At 41.3% G+C, this 17,544-nt stretch overlaps 1 protein-coding gene across 1 annotated transcript in view; it reads left to right on the plus strand.

Moving 5' to 3' along the window:
• Nucleotides 1-17,544, plus strand: part of KCNQ3 (potassium voltage-gated channel subfamily Q member 3) — a 273,320-nt gene that overhangs the window by 235,666 nt on the left and 20,110 nt on the right. The window contains exons 9-10 of the mRNA XM_037892000.2: nucleotides 4,786-4,812; nucleotides 16,633-16,820. Of these exons, the coding sequence (XP_037747928.1) occupies nucleotides 4,786-4,812; nucleotides 16,633-16,820 (215 nt within the window). The remainder of the gene's footprint in view (nucleotides 1-4,785; nucleotides 4,813-16,632; nucleotides 16,821-17,544) is intronic.

Raw genomic sequence — 17,544 nt, forward strand, 5'->3', positions numbered from 1 at the left:
AAAAGAAATTAAATCGACTATGTCAGCCAGGTCAACATGAGAAACTTAAAATGATTGGCTTCTGCAGATAACTCAGTTATCTTCATCTTCATTTTCCTGTTTGTTCATAATCTGGAAAAGAAAAACAAGCTTTCTTGCTTTTCCAGGTCCCAAACAATTTCTCAATTTGGAATAAATTAGATCAAAGGAAGAAAATATTCTTTCTACACCGGAAGAAGAAGCTACTGCTGTTAAAAGTGAGATTTTCACTTCAATAGTCTCTGAATCCAAGTTCTTAAGTGACTTCCACCAGTTCACTGGTGTAACTTTCTTTAAAATATCATCAGCAAACATATATTTCTTGAATGATTCACCCTTAGCTCTGAAGTTTATTATAACTGGCATTATGGAGGGATGGTTGCTGGATGTCCATGTCATAGCTAACTCCTCTTCTTCAGCAGTTAAGCTTTGACCCTGATACCGAGTATTGAGAATATTTGCAAGAAAATGAGCTGGAGATAGTGCTTGTCCCATTTGTTTTTTTAATGCTTGTAATTTAACTCGGTCATTGCATATTTCTCTTTTTAAGATCTCACTCAGTTCCTTCCAAATTTCAACTGCGTCAGCAATAAACAGCTATTTCCCTGCATTTTGTTCAAGGCTACAGAAATAGGCTTCAGGGTACTCAGCATGTGTTCAACATTTCTCTTAAGCCCAGTATTGAGAACATTGGCTGTGACAGTGCCATCTATTTTTTCATGATTTTGTTCACAAACTGTCATCAGATTAGAACAGTTCTTGATCTAGTGCTCAAAACAGTCCACTACCGAGTTCCATCACACGTCTTGTGGGAGAGCTAGCTTGGTTCCTCCCACCTTTTTTCAGAGCAGCTGCTGCAAGATGGTTGTTACGGAAGTATTTTGCAATTTCAACAACATTAGCCTTTATTTCTGGAACACTGAAGTCTTTGGCTAGGAGGTGCATCAAATAAGCACTGCAACCGTATGTTATTAGCTTGGGACTCTCTTCATTCTCTTCTAAATTTCTTCTCATCTTGGATACATTTGCAGCATTGTCTGTGACCAAGCTGCGTACTAGACATTTGAATTTTTTTTCAGTTTGTTATAGCTTTTCTGCTACTTCTTGTAATGTGTGTGCTGTGTGCACATTTCCTGATGTATTAATTGTTTCTGTAAGGAAGACATTCCCTTCTTCTGTTGTCACACAAGCACATACAACTGGATAATTGTGGACATTGCTCCACCCACCAAGACTTAGGTTAACAATTTCACCCTCTCGACCTTTTGCACACTGCTCAATTTCTCTTTCATACACTTTATCCAGCAATTTGCCTGTGACTTCTGCTCTGTTGGGTGGACTGTATCCTGGTCTTAATGACTGACCCATGTTAATGAAGTATGGGTTCTCAATCATACGGAAAGGAGAGTTTGTTGCATGAAAAACCGGGGAATTTTTTCATCAATTACCTCTTTTTGTAATCTGCTGGTTCTTATCACAAATTTATCTATTGTTGTTTCTGGATGATGGAGATTTTTTTTTCTTTTTGCTACTGTGGCTATGTGACATACATGATGTGACTGAAACACTATCATTGGCAGATAACTCTGAAACTATAGAAAATGATTGTGATCTTGAAGGTGGATAGTCTTCAGAATCCTGTATGTTGAGGATGGATTCTCCTAAACAAAATAAGTCAATGCAGTTATTTAATTAGTATTACCATACTGCTCATTTAGTATTACTCATTGCATTCACTGACACTCAGTACTACTTTAAAGGTGAAATTGTAAAAGGACGATTTGCTTATTTCAGCTATTTATTTTTTATCAAAACTGCATCTAAAATGATAGTACCATAGAGTAATAACTATATTTATATAAGATCCTGCATGTTCCTTTCATCATCTTCAGTGCAACTTCCTCCTGAGAAGGAACGCTTCTCATGATGTTGTTTTATTCAGGCAACCAGGCCTTGCATTTCTTTGTTGCACCGTTTGCATTTTGCTCGCATGCCAGTCTTACCCACAGATAGAGGAATTTCATTAAAATATTCCCAAACTGGGTCTCTTTTACAGCCTGCTGCCATTATAGGTTTTCCCTTCTAGTGAGAGACTGGTATGGTAGATCTCAAATCAATGAAGGCTACACTCAGAAAGACCTCAAGACTTCTGGAATATGCTGCTCAAAAAGTTTCACTTTTGTTTGTACTACCTGTTCCTCCCTGCTCACATTTATCTCCAGACTTCTTCTCCTTGTCCAGATCTATTGTGCTCCCAACAATCTTCTATTCATTGAACTTTTTGAAACTTTGCACTTTCAGAGAGAGGTAAGGGATTGACTCTGTGTACACAAATTTGCAGAGGGACAATAGGGTTGAGGTCTGCTATTTCTCACCTCTATATATTATTTATTTATTTAAAACCATTTTTGCTGTTAACAAGCATGTTATCTCTGGAGACACAAATCCACAGTTTGAGAACTGCAAAATTAAGCATCTCTGATGGTATCTTCTAGACTGAGCTCTGAGTCCCATTGTGTAGATAGAAAGATTAACCTAAATAATCTATACAGAAGCCCCTGGAAACCTAATTCATGAACTATTGGAACTCATTTACAAAACTTTTCTTAAACATTACATGAATATATTGTCTCATACTATACAATTAGAATTTATAATCCCTATTCCATGATGAGAAATCTTTGAGCTATAATGTATCTTAATTAAAACTATCTTTAGATAGGTTTTTTTCCTCAAAAAGCATTTTATCAAAAAAATGCAATTTTAAATTTAAAAAATCAGATTATTTTTTAAAAAAATCATTGATCTTTATCCACCCTGGTAAGTAGGGAGCCTGCTTTTAGAGAGGGCTTTGTGGAATCACACAGCTGGGAGACAAGCTAGGAAAAATCTACCTGATGAACAGGCCTTTGATCTTTCTTTTCTTTTCTTTTCTTTTCTTTCTATTGGCTTGTCTACACAAACAAATAGTTTGTGACCAGCTGGGGTGTGAATCTACCCCACAGAATCTGCAGATTAATTGTCCATGTGGACCCTGTTGATGCACATTAGCAGTCTGTTAGTTAACTTTGATCTAGTCCTCTTTGAAATGGGAGAACGAGCAGAACTTGGCTTTTAACAAAGAGGAAAACTAAGAGTCTATTATGGAGTCAATTTCCTTTTGTAGTATTCTGGATTTCACCCAGCATGACATCTCAGGAGCAGCTTTGTGTGCCTCCATTTTGAATCATGAGGGCACCTGTAACCTGGATTTTACAGGAGACCTTGGGAATAGATGGCCAACATGCACCGAATTGATAATATTTTTTTATATGTAAGGGTTTTGTTAATGCTGAGGGTTCTTCCCCCTCCCTCTTGAACTGTATTGGCCAGAGTGTTCTGACACCACAATGATGGGCATGGTATCAGAACCCACATAGAACAGAATAATTAACTGAACTAATGTTGGCCTTTTGTAAGCGGAACTATTTAATTGTCCAATGAATCCGGGGAGGGAAGGGGTAAGTGATTTTTGTAATTGTATCCCTTTGCAGCCATTTGTTGAGGATAGGCTACTGTAGTGGAGAGAGTTCATGAGAAACATGGTTTTTTTGGGAAGTGGGGGATCATCTTTTTTTCTTGTTGATTGTTTTGTTTTCAAATCTGCTCTCTGAGTTTAGTTGCCAAAAACCAGAAACATCCCAAATTAATGGAAACTTTTGCAGACCTGGGTATGAGGCTTTCTGTTCCTCAGTTTCCCTGCCTGTACATGGGGATAATAATCCTTCCTCACGTTGAGCTCTATAGATTAAAAGTGTCATATGAATACTAAGTATTACAATTACTCTCTACTATTGATCCCTACTAATGCAGCATTGTGCCTACGGTGGATACACATAGAGTTTGTTCCAGTTATGGTGTTATCACTGATTCCAGCAACATTCTGTGGACGCAAAATATGACTGGAGCTTGTAGTATCTCTGCAAGAGGACTAAACTTGACATGCTCACTGTACTTATAGTTAGCAGCAGTTAGCATTCCACAGTATTTCTTTAAATTGGTTTGGGGAAGCATTTCTTTACATCTGAAACCAGTAAGCTGAGAGAGAAAAGAACATGTCACATTTCCATTAGTGAAAGAATAACTCACAATTTGTTTTACTCACAACATCTTTCACCCTGACTGGTCTGGGATGTATTATAAAATAAATCTTCCAGGGGGAAAATCCCTTGGAAGTATTTATTTAGGACTCGGTTAATTTTTCTACTCTTCTCATTTGTCTCTCTAATACTCCAGTCTCTAGTTTCACACTGTCCATTGAAAAAATTAAACCATTTCCAAAGAGGTCCTTGAGCTCAGTGTTTTGTTCAAAATGTTAATTCTTAGCTCCCTCACTGGAGCAGGTGACCATTGGGAGTTCTGACTCAGTGGTGCGATATCAAGCTGGCCCATCCAGGCAAGCCTACATGGGTGACTTTACAATTGAAGCGAAATGTGGAACTTAACTGCTGCTCTGCCCTATGTGATAGACCTAGCTATTTGCTGAAGACTGGGTCCTCAATGTAAGGGTCATAAACAGGTTTGCATGGGGTTATACCCATCTTCTTTTCTTTATGGCTAGTTGGGAAGGGAATGCCAGAGCTTTTTCTGTTGTAACACAGGTTGCAGTATGAAAAAGATGAGAACCACTGCTCTACAGCAATGCCAGAAAGAAAACTTCTAAATTTAACACACACTTCTTCTCTCCTTGCTTTTTCCTATTGCTTTCGCTCTTCTTTTCCCCAAAAGAAAAGAGCAATTGGATGGTACTGCCAGGTATGTAACTGTCATGATTGTATCCTTGCTTTAATATCATTGTTGAAGAATGCCTTATGGTTAATGTTTTGTTTGTAGGCTCACATGCCATGAAAAAAAAATGCTATTAACACTGTAAATATTCATTCAAAACAATTTAAACAATGTATCTGAGTGCTTCCTTTATTCTTCCCTTTAATAATGGATCAAAGATACTATGTGTACAGAATGTATGGTACTGTGGAATTTTTGTAACTTACCTAACTAGTTGTTTATGTGTAAGGATTGGCCTAAATAGACTTCTGTTAGACTAAGCGGTAGAACCATGGCTTAGCATTCAGGTTGTTATTGGGAGAATTTGGGTCTTCTAACTAACATTGTTGGTTAATAACACTGCAATATCTTGATATGAGAAATCATGATTGTTGTCATTCACTACGTTCACAAGCTCTTTGAGAACAGCTGTAATGAAATCCTAAGATGGACGAACATTATTACTAAAGTCCCTTGGCAGTTCTTAAAAAAAGAACTCTTATTCAGGGTTTGATGTAAAGTCCATTGGCATTCCCAATGGAAGACTCCCATTGACTTTGGAGCAGATCCTAACTGAAAAGAAGTAAGGTTTCTTCAATGACTAAGTAGGGATGTGATATTAGTCAGACTGCAGTTTCTTAACACACTAAGAAACCATGTATACACCAGGAATAAAATTTTCAAAAGCAATTAATTCAGTAGGACTTTGGCTCTGAAGTCACTTTGGTGCTTTTGAAAATATTACCCTAGAATCCCTTCTTTCCCTAGGTTGTGTTTCTTTTGAAACAATAGCAGAATGGATACTGATCTTGCAATCATTACCACCAGACAGCACAAGGAAATGAGTATTTCATGAGAGGCTGAACCACTCCAGATAAATAGGCAGGTGTGCGCCGTTCCCATTGACCTCAGTAGACTTTGGATCAGGCCCCATGATGCTGTCAATATGACAGCTTCCTGTCTGATTGCTAATTGTTCTATTACAATTAGCACAATTAAAATTGCTAAGTGACTTGCTCTTCTTTTTAATTAGATTTAATAAAGGATATTATAATTTATATTACACTCCAGTTTTCCTTTAACATTGCATAGAAACAAACGATGAAGGCATGCTTTCTTAGTACAGGGCGTGGCACAGAAAGCGACTGTGTTTCCGGTACCTGGCAGCCACAAAGCTCTTAGTGAGAAAGTTGTAGCAGCAAAGTGTATTGTTTGAGTTTTGGAGTGCAGGGGGAGTACGAGGAGTTGAGCTGTGCCTGTCAAAGAGGAGCTAGGAATAAATAATTAGTGTATAGACTCAAATTGAGGCAAGGTTTGGTGATGAACAATAGTTTTTTAAATCTCCATTCTGTGCCCATTGAATTCAGTGGCAAAGCTCCATATGATTTCAATAAGAGTAGTGCATGCACGCACACGCACACAGATATAAATTCAGTATTGTCTTTCTCTCATTTCCATGAACAAATAGAATATTAGTCAGGTGCAGGGGTGGTTTAAGGCAAGACTCTTGCAATCTGGACCCAGTGGTGCAATAGACTCACAGCTGTATGTGACTATTTGGGGTGTTTGGGGAGGAGAGGAAAGGGCCACCGAGGAGGCTGTAGAGGGGGGAAGAGGAATGTATCCAGTGGTGAGGTTACATGAAAGTGTCTGTGAAGAGGGAAGGCTGATATAATTTTTGTGGCACCCCAAAGTTTTACTGGATCTCACCTTCCATGTAGGGTAAACCAGGCAGTTATGTGATGTGGTTGGATGAAGAGCAGGCCTGACTGGCCATGGTCCCTGGTGTTGGCACAGGATAGGATGAGACTCTGGTACGAATGCGGGGTATGCCTTCCTGGTAGATTCAGTTCTGCTGTGCATGTTGCTGCTGCTCTTTGAAAAACAGTTCCTCCCCCATAGATGGTACATACCCACACTCTACAAGGCAGCATTTAGCCCATACTCTTAATTCATCCCTAGTCAGGATTTACCTGGTTATGGCTTCACGCCAGAAGTCTTGTTCACTTGCCTTTCATTCCTCGAGCACCTTAAATACTGGGTTGCTAGTTACTATGGGTGCAGTATCACATAGACATTTTTCTGTAGAAAGATGAATTCACTCCTCCTCCTTTGTCTGACATAGCCCAGATCTGTTCTTCTCCAGGGTGCATTGGAAGGCCTGTCAGTTGACTCAGACCTAATCCCATAGGGGAACTTTCCTGGCTTATACACTATCCTGGTGAAATGGGCTAGCGAAAGGATCTGAGTCCTCGCTCCCACTTCCTTTACCCAGAGGCCTGCCTGATCTCAAGGGCTCCCCTTCCACTCTCCTGTGTGGCAGAGTCCTCGTAACCCCAACAAGGCTGGGCCCAGGATTCCTGGGGGGCTCAACCCCCAATCTTGTTGTGGTCACTTAGGGCAGGGGCTGGGGTGTCCCCACTCCAGGGTATTCTCTCTGCACTGGGCACTTCCCTGGCCTGCTGATCATTACATACAGTTCAAAGCAAATACAATTTATTAAACAGCAACCAATTTAAAAAAATAAGGAAAAAATGGGAAAGGTTAAAGGAAACATAACCCCGCTCTGTGGCACAGGGACATCACAACCAGTGTCTCTGGAATGTCAGGGAAGTTCAGACTGTTCCTCACATGTCCCAGGCCCTGGCTGTGCTGCAGGGATGCTGCGGGTCGGACACTTACTCTGGCGGTGGCCACACGCTCTCAGGCTTTAGGTGGCAGGACCCTTCTTCCCAGCATTGCCCCTGCCCCATCAGGGTTACAATCCCCCTCCGAGTCTGACCTGCAGGGCCTCTTGGCTGGGGGCATCTCCCTGTGCTGGGCCCACTGCCCAGGGTCCCCCTTGCTCTCCCCAGCTGCTCACCGCACCGGGCTCCACTCTGTCTCAGCTCCAGCTCCACCACTCTGCCCCAGCACTGCTGCTGTTCTGCCTCCAGCTCCCTGGGCTGCTTCTCTGGCCCCTCTGGCTCTGGTTGCTACAGCTCTGCTCCCCAGCTCCGCCTGGGCCCCTGCTTTCTCCTTAGCTCAGCCCCACTCTGTCTGACCCAGGCAATTCTGGCTCACAAGGAGGACGGGGCCCCCCCTGGCCTCCTGAATCCCTGATTAGCTTGCCCACCCTGTCAATCAGGCTAACCTGGAGCATTGGCCTCTCCCCATTGCCCCTGCGGACTGTCTGTCTCAGGGTCCTGATTTTCCATCGACCCTTCCCCTTTCTTTTGGTACTGGGAGCTGTCCAACCAAAACACCCCCACTGAGTTTTAATCAGGGCACAACAATCCCCTTACATGAGATTCATTTGGCAGTGGGAGTTCTTTTATCACCATTGGTTGATAAATGTATGTGTGTTAAGCGTACATTTTCAAAGTTTCCACTAATTTTTGAGTGTGATCCTGAAATGTGCCTTTTTTGTTCCAACTTTTTGCAAACTTCCTCTGTATTTGAGAGAGACGAGGAGGGTGAGGTTCTGTCTTTTATTGGACTAACTTCTGTTGGTGAGAGAGACAAGGGAGGAATTGTGGGCCCAATTTTCAGCAGTGCTGACATCTATTCCATTGACTTCAGCTGGAGCTGTGGATTCTCACCGTCTCTGAATATCAGGCCCTTACACAAAAACAGCCATAATAGACAAGTCTTTCAGGGTTTTGAACCTGATTCTGCAGCCCTTACACAAAGTCAGAAAGAGTTTTGACTGGGTATAGAGAGCATTGTCTACTGGTTAGACTATGGGATTAGGTATCAGGAGATCTAGGTTCTTTCCAAACTCTGACACTGTCTCATTATCTGCCTGTCAGCAAGTCATTTATCATCTCTGTTTTCTGATCTCTAAAGTAGGATTGATACAATACATACATAATAAATATACATAAATATAAAGGCATTTTGAGAACCTTGGATGAAAAGAGCTACACAGGTCCCTTAATATGTTGTTATAAAGGATTGTGTATAATCTAATATTTCTGTGTTGCTGGTAACAATAGCATGACAAAAATAAAATCATATTTTGCAAGGACAGCTGGAAAATGTCACTGCCTACATTTTTTCTGAACGGACCTCCAGGAAACCGAAAAGGCGGGGGGGGAGCCCAACCTCTGATCTGCACCCCACATTTTAAAGCACAAATGGAAGGCCCTTTCCATACTTCACTGTTTCACTAATAACCATTAATCTCTCATCTTAACAACTTCTTCTTCACTTTACAGTAATGTCATATTTACTGGGGAGTCATTCTTTGGATCAAGCGTCACAAGAAAACTTAGGCTCAGTTATTACTTGAATGTATATACCTATCTTTCTCTTTTCATGTTTGCTGCATGCCATTTTCTGTCTGTGCTTTCTTTTTTTACTACAGTAGTTCATCTAACAAAAAAAAGCAAGGGCACAAAAAAGCTAGCACAGAATGGGCAATGTTTAAAAAATGTTAAGGGAGGCAGTGTAGCTTAGTGGTTAGAACACTGGGTTGCCATTCGAGTGACCTGGGTTCTATTTCTGGCTCTGATACTGGGCTGCTGAATGACTAGGGGCAATTCACTTCCCCACTCTGTGCCTCAGTTTCCCCATCTGTAAAAGCACTTTGAGATCCAATGATGAAATGTGCTGCATAAGACCTAGGTATTATTTTAAGACCTCAATCCTGTGAACACCAACACATGTGAATAACTTTGCATGTGAGTTCAATGGTACCACACACTTGTGTGAATTTACTCATGCGTATAAGTGTTTGCAGGACCAGGATCTTAGACCCTGATTCATCAAAGAACTTAACTTTAAGCATGTAAGTAAAGTTGAATCCGGGCCTAAGACGGTAAGCAATTTGGAGCAAAAACTGCATCTTCCTGCAGATGGCCTGTGTCTTGCATATTGCAGGTGCATGAAATACAAATAATAAATAATAATTAGGGGACCTGTCTAAATGCATTATTGTAGAAACTGATTTTTTGCCGAAATTGTCAAGCATTTCATTTTATCCTCACAATTTTTTCTTATCATTCTGCTGTAGCTCATTAATTCTTCTTCCATCTATCCCATGCACCCCGCACCCCCCACCATGAAAATATTTGTAGGCAACTCAGCCTAGATGTCCCAAGCCTTCAAGTTGCTGAGCGCCTCCCAAGAAGTGCTCAGAATCTCTCTGAATAATTGGGCCCTTAAGGTGCTAATGGAAGGATCTGTGACGTATTGGCTTTGTGTGTGAATGGTGTTGCTGTCTGGTGGCTGACACACCGAGAGGATGAGGGACTTACTACTACCACTAGTAGCTAAAAGAGTTTTTCTATAGCTCACATGCTAGAAATCTGCAATTTTGGACCTTATGAATTAGGATTCTAGTCCTGCCTCCTTAAGTATAGGTGTGAGTTATCAGGAGGGGTTGTCCTTGATTATTTTAGGGCTGAATATAGTATTTTCTCTGAGTTTCCCCTTTTGCAGAATGTCATATCTATTTACTTTCCTCAAAGAGGTGTATCGAGAATTAGTTGGCTAATGTTTGGAAGTACTTTGGAAGAGTGATCACTAAGACAATTTACAGAAGGCTTTTGATATATTGGAGCATTAATTGAGGATGGGTTTTTCAGGACTCAGTGTTGACCTATTGACATCAATATCCAATTAACTTCAGAGGGAGCAGAGTTAGGCCAAAGCTAAGTGCTTTTGAAAATCTGACCTGTTACTTCTGTTGTTTGTGTACTATATTTCTATAAACTAATGCAATATAGGTTTGGCTTCCAAGAGCTAAGCTCACCCATGTAAGATACAATTGCTAATGTAGTAAAAATTGGGGTAAGCATGACTGCCTTGTGCTTCCAGTTATTTGAGCTGCAAAACAGATCTAAAAATATTATTACAAAACTTTCTGTTTGAAGGAACAAAATATGGACACTGTAGAATCAAGCACGTGGGTTTATTATGCACAGCGCTGGCGGAGTGTCACCTTGCTTATTAGGCTCAGAGACACTGCCAAACAATTGATTACAATGGATTATATGGATTTTCCATGGGTGGAGGAAAATGATGGGGTAGGCAGTCCCAAACTCCTGGATAGGTCTAGCAGCAAGACAAGATAAGCACAGTAGCCAATGGTCAAAAGGTTACATAAAGTCTCCACCCCTGGTTTCAGGTTAACACATGACACTTAATTAGTACACAGGTGTTTTCCTTTAAACAATATATAGAGTGTGTTAGTATAAAATATATATGTTGAATTCTGATTTGGGATCCGTAGGACTGAAGTAGCTCCCCCGATTGTCCAACAGGTACACACCTAGGAGTTAAAGCAAAAGGACAAATGAAAAGTATATAGCAATAAAGATTGCCTTTTAGTTGTTTATTTGTGTTTCTAAGGCAGGCACTGGCAATGGCTTGGAGGAGAGGTGCACATCTGTGAGAGGGAGGATATCATATCTCATACTGACTTGTTTGAACTTCTTCCATAAACTCAAGGCTAGTGTAGGAAGCTACAGAAGAAACAGGGCGCCTTTCATTCCTTTGGTCTGTTTGCAACTTTGAGATAAAGCCCCCAGTTATAATTTCCACCTGCCTTCTTGCTGTCCAAGCTTATCTTAGCAAAAAGCAAGGTTGTCCTTTGTTTGTTCTGCTTCTTAGCTAATATTGTTCACTATTTGCTAGGCATCTATCTTCTTGACCAAACTCTGGATTTTTGGGCCTGTAAGAAGAGCTGACACATATCAGGTTGTAACCATAAACAGCATATGGATTTTAGCCCTTCACTGTTAAAAAATGCATTAGAAGCGTTCCTGACTGGATCTTTTTACTTTATTTTATTGTATTGTGTTTTATTTTTGGGGATTAAAATTATAAATATAGGTGGGGGTTATATTTGATCCACTGTAAGGATTATCACTTTGGGTTTTTGTTCATTCTTGCACAAATATTGTCAGTTTATGAAACTCCAGTATTAGGTGCAAAAAAACCCACAAAACAAAACAAAACCGTCCCATAGAGGAGAGTGTCTGACTTGCACAATGGGATGAAACTGCATTATTGTCTTGCATGATAGTTTCTGGAGCTAATCTTCTAGTTTAGTGGTTCGCACCCTTCTAGGGTGAATGTAAAACCTCAACTGCAGCAGCCAGTGACCCCCTAACCCTTCCTTATACACCCAACAATCACATTCCGCTCTCAGAAACTCCAGCACAATTCACACTGACATCAGTGGAAATTGCAAGTGAAAATCTGAGGGCAGAATTTGTCTGTATCAATGAACTGAGCATCTGGCCTTTATGCTGAGCCTCTGTGCTACACATCAGCTTGCCTCCCGTTCAGCAGTTTCATATGATCCATGATGGAGCATAGGTGCATCTAACTTGGGACGGTGCTTAGTTGCACAAGACTGAAGTTTGGAGCAATTCAGATTCCATTGCAGCTTGGGAGTGCGCACAATTGAGTGGGAGGTGGGCAGTGATGATGCTCTGCAGGTTTGTCATGAAGGTCCTCATTCTGTAACCACTTCATGTTTAGGATTTGCAATGAAAGTTGTTAAAAGTTCCACCCCAGAATCAGAATTTTGTGTAAGGGAGGAATTTGCCATGGAACCACATACCAAAGGGACAAAACCCACTCCAAAGCAATGCCAGAAGCCTGAGCTCTACCAGTAGCCATACCTGTACGAGTATGTGGGAACTACTGCTCTAGTCATGCTTATGAAGAGTGATGTGATCGCTGCATGCTTTAATACTTTGATATTGAGTCACGCGCGTGCTGTGTTCATGAAGGAGATCATGAAATAAGATAAAATGTTTCCAGGCCTTTGTTTTAATAGATCCAAATTTCATCTGCTGGAAATGAGAATAAAGCCCACTCTTTGTCTGATGACAATTCATTTTTTATCTGGAAAGAAATCTGGAGAGTTTTAGTACACAATGCACTGTAAACTGAGCAACATTTCTTTCAAGTGAAATTGACGCCTGATGTCCTGAATATTGACTGCTGTAGCTGCCCTAGTTCAGACATGAAAGTCAGTATCCCCTGTGTAATTGTTTAATATTGTAGCAAGTGTTGCTGTGAGCTTGAGAGTTCTCCATCAGATTTCAACCTAAAATATTGGAGAATGAAAATAAAGGACTTAAAAAATAAAAAATAAAGGACTTAAAAAAATAAAAGTGCAGGGGCATTATTCTGCTCATGGATTCAAAGGGTAGAATTTTGCCCTATAAGGAGAATCTGGGAATGATATAGGATTAGATTATTTAGCATAAATAAAATAGAGAGAACATCCTGTGGACATATGCAGTTGAGATCTTTGCTGCAAATAAGCGATCTGTCATTTTGAATGGAGAGGAATATTTTGACCTACATTCCAGAAGGGAGGTGTGGAAAAGCAAGGAATCCTGTTTTGAGACAACCAGTGCAGGGATTCCTAGCTCTGAATTTAGAATAAATCCTGAGATAAGCTTTCGAGTTTCTTTGTACTGTAGCTCTGTCCCAATACACTTCCATGTCCTTGTGGTCACACTCTCACAGCATTGGTCTGGCTAATGCTTCTACCTACTGTCTTGAGGAAGCTGGTATTTAGTCCAATGAGCACAATTCTGGGAACTCAGAAGTTCCAGATCCAACTTTTGACTCCTTCTGTGGCCTTGAGCAAGTTACTTCTCCATCTGCAAACCAGAAATAATAGAGTAGAATCCTTTTGTCTGCATTAAGAGGAATTCCCAATTAACACTGTATGCCATTTCAATTGTAAGGCAGGGAGCCCATCATGTATCTAGACAGGCCTGAGGAGTTGAGATGGACATGGAGGCTATACATAGCCAACATGTAGTTCATGCCCAGTTCCAACACATTTCCCTCCCTCCACTCTTCCGAATGAGCCTTCCTCTGGCCCTCTATGCATATTTGAAGAAGTTCCCCAACGACACAATCTCTGCCACTTGCTGCCTTCTTCAGCACTTGGCACCTTTGCCAGGAAGTTCATGCTTCCCATGACAATTTCTCTGTCTTCACTCAACCAAAACTGGTGATTTTTGGAAAATGTAGATGGGCCCAAATCAAAGTAAACTTTGAGGAAGCCTTGGCCTAAACTTCATTGCTTGGGCTCATCCTTACTAGTAACCTCAGGCCAAAATGTGCAAACTTGAGTGCCTAAAGGGGTGCAACTAAATCAACCTCTAGGCATCTAGAGGCCTGATTTTTAGAGGTGCTGAGCACCCACAGTTCGTGGGACCTGGAAGGGCTCAGCATTATTTGAAATGAGGCCACTTGCCTAACTTTGGGCCCTAAGTTTGCATCTCACTTACTAGAGCACTTGCTTTGCATACAGCTTTGAACCTTAGGCTGTTCACCCAAAGTGAACCTCTTTAGCTTTTGCAATTTGCTCATCATTATTAATAAGGTGAGTGAGAAGCTCACTTCCACTGGAGATCTGATGCACATACGATGCTCTGAACATTTCAGCACCACTTTCCATCTGACCTTCTCATCCCCTGGCAGCTGTAACTCCTCCTCCTTGAATCTCACCCCATCGTCCCTCCAATCTGTCTAAAACTCTGCTGCAAAAATCCTCTGCCTTGCCCAGCTCTGACCCTGCTCAGCCCTTCTTTCAAATAAGTTCACTTTAATAACTTCACCTTTTTGCTTCCTGCATCAGATTCGTTCCCCATTTCAAATGTCTTACTTCTCCATGATTGTTCAGTCCCTGCTGCTCATCTAATGCACTCTGGCCCCCAAACCCACTTCTGTGCCTTCTTCCTTTCAGTCCCTACTCCCAAAATCCCCTTTGGGGGGTATGCCAGTGGCACCCTCTTCTCCTTTAAGGCCTTTCACAAAAGCAGCTTCTCCTGAGAATTGTGCTTTTATATTTTAGTTGAACAAGCAAACAGAATCTCTGTGGTGTAACCCGCAAGGTGTATGCAGGACTCATCCAAGCAATATTCCAAGTGATCTTACTGTCTTCACCTTCATTTTCCCCGAGTTAGATTTCTGAGCATGCTGCATTCAGGTGAACCTGGGCTCGCAGGCCTCAAGGGAGATGCTACAGCCAGTGCAAATTAGAGTAGCCCCAAGGGTGCTCTAATTTGCAACAGGGACTAAATTGTCCCCCTGCTGATCAAAGGATGTACTTTCTGAATGCCTCTGCTGCCATCTGCAGCATTGCTTTTAGCTTCTGCGAAGAAATACAGGCAGTCATCACCAGTGTGACTGTAACTACACACCATACACATTTCAGGAAGCAATGGGAAAAGTCTATACTGCTAGGGGAAAATATTATGTAGCCATTAATCTCTGCTCTGAAATTATAAGGTGTGTCCATGTTTTGTGGAGCGTTTTATATAATGCATTTCATTGTTGTTTTACCTATAAAAATACAAGGTACTGATCTCACTGGGCTACAGATACAGTGTTCACATTGACAATACTGTTTTAAAAAAAACCAATAATCCTTCTAAAACTCATCACCATACAAAGATTTATCTTAAATAATATCAATTTCTCTAGGACATAACTCATTGTGATAGGCACCTTAGCAATTCCATCAATCGATTAGCTTTAGATAAGACAGATAGTTGAGGGCCACAATAATTTGGATAAAGTGACATATTTTGCAATTGCCATTAGCTATAATGTCCAGATCAAGGTGGAACAATGTGTGCTGATTGTATGACCTGATTGTAGCCTGATTGTATGACTTGGGATAGCAGGGGACTGGACTTGGTGAGGCCCTTTTCAGGAGGCCCTTTCCAGTCCTACATTCCTATAGTCTGAATGGCCACACCTCCTTGTAAAGATGAGAGTAGTCCAGTTTCTCATGGATCTGCATTTGTCCCACAAGCCACACCTTGTCCACCATACTTTAATCCTTGCAGGAGAATCCCTGAGGAGTGCCAGATAACTTCAGGCAGCCATAAGCAGTTTTAGTAATCTCCTTGGTTATGAATATAGTAATTCAGCCTGCAGAAAGCTCACAGGTGCCAGTCCAAAGGTTAGCATGGAGTGGCCAGTGTGGGTCCAACTGCAGAGTGTCCCCTGAAGAACACACATTCTCGTGGCATTAATATTCTAATAGGGCAACAAAATGAATCGCTAGAAGGCTGAAAGGCATCAGAATGTTTTAAATTCTTATCAGTCAGAAGACACCCTCCTCATTTCCCCTACCATGAATATTGACTGGAATTAAATGGGTGAGAACTGGGTGTCCTGCAGTGCCATGTACGGAGCAATTGCTTAGGAATGTCTTTGTGGTCTGTGCTGTTTTGAAAATAATTTATTCTGAGTCCAGCACTTCTCTCATTCATCGTCACTATGCATGGGCAGCTCATTTAATAGCCTAACAGGCACCCAGCAGTTAGGGTGACCAGATAGCAAGTGTGAAAAATCGGGACAGTGAGTGGCGGGTAATAGGAGACTATGTAGGAAAAAGCCCCAAATATTGGGACTGTCCCTATAAAATCGGGACATCTGGTCACCCTACCAGCACTTAAAGCGGGCATTGAGCTGAAAAGGCCAATTCTCCCTATCATCAGATAATGATACTGGCTAAATATTGGTGTTTGTCTTCTTAATGATAAAGCTGGCACTTCAGCCAGGTTAATGGAGCAGAAGCAGTGTGGCAGACTAGGTAGAGAGGATGGTAACATTGGCTGCATTGATATTATAGTGCTTCCCCCCCCGCGCAACAGTGGTTAGTTGTTTGTTGGTTACAAAGACACTGATGAATTACCATAGCTCCAGCAGTGTCCTTCTTGTATGTGAAACATTTATTTGGGATCTGATATATGAACAGCATCATGAAAGCAAGTTAAAGTGTACTGGTCTGCATTAACGGAGGAAAATTGATCACTTTTGCTTATTTTGTAGCCAAAAGCTGGGTCTCTTGGATCGGGTTCGTGGTACCAATACTAAAGGAAAGCTATTTACCCCTCTGAATGTAGATGCCATTGAAGAAAGTCCTTCTAAAGAGCCTAAGAATGTTGGCTTGAATAATAAGGAGCGTTTTCGCACTGCATTCCGAATGAAAGCGTATGCCTTTTGGCAAAGCTCAGAAGGTAGCACGTCTCTATTAATTCATTTTTAACCCTCCCAGATTCCTTCACCCTGTTACCATGGCTTTTTTTTTTTAATCCATCTCCTTTTGAGACTTCATGACCTTCAAAATAGCAAATCAACGCGATTAAAATAATCTGGGGCAGACACAGTTACTCCTTGCCTTTGCGTGGACAATTTATGGAACATTGAGGGAAGATTTGGAAAATAATGCTGCAATCCAAGCAAAGCAATGCTCAAAATAAAGTGTATGTATTCCTCAAAACCAACCATGTTCTGTATTGTTACGCTTTCAGTGGAACCCACTTATAGTCAGCGTGGAAATATGGGAACTCAGGGGCAGTGATTACATTTATCTAGGAAAGTCCAGTGACACTCTAGGCTAGTATAATCTACGCTCTTTTCAAGATTCCCTCAGTGTTTTTGTTGCAGTAACTTAAACTCACTGTAAACTTGCTCACATATACTCCCTCGGCCTTCTCTGAACTGGCCAATGTGTAACTTCGACACTCAGCTCCTTACACATCATCTGTGAATTTGGCCCATTGAGTCTTATCCCCTGCCTGAGAGAGAAGTGTAGCAAAAAAAGCAACTCACGGGAGGTGTAAGACTGTGTGAGTTAAAGTAGGCCTGACCCTACTATGCTTTACTTTACACCTTCTTTCAGCTGCTTTGTTTGCTAGTAACAGCATCTCAGACTCTCGTACATTGTTAGAGTAGGGTGTA

The sequence above is a fragment of the Chelonia mydas genome, chromosome 2, assembly GCF_015237465.2.
Source record: "Chelonia mydas isolate rCheMyd1 chromosome 2, rCheMyd1.pri.v2, whole genome shotgun sequence".
NCBI classification, from domain to species: Eukaryota; Metazoa; Chordata; order Testudines; family Cheloniidae; genus Chelonia; species Chelonia mydas.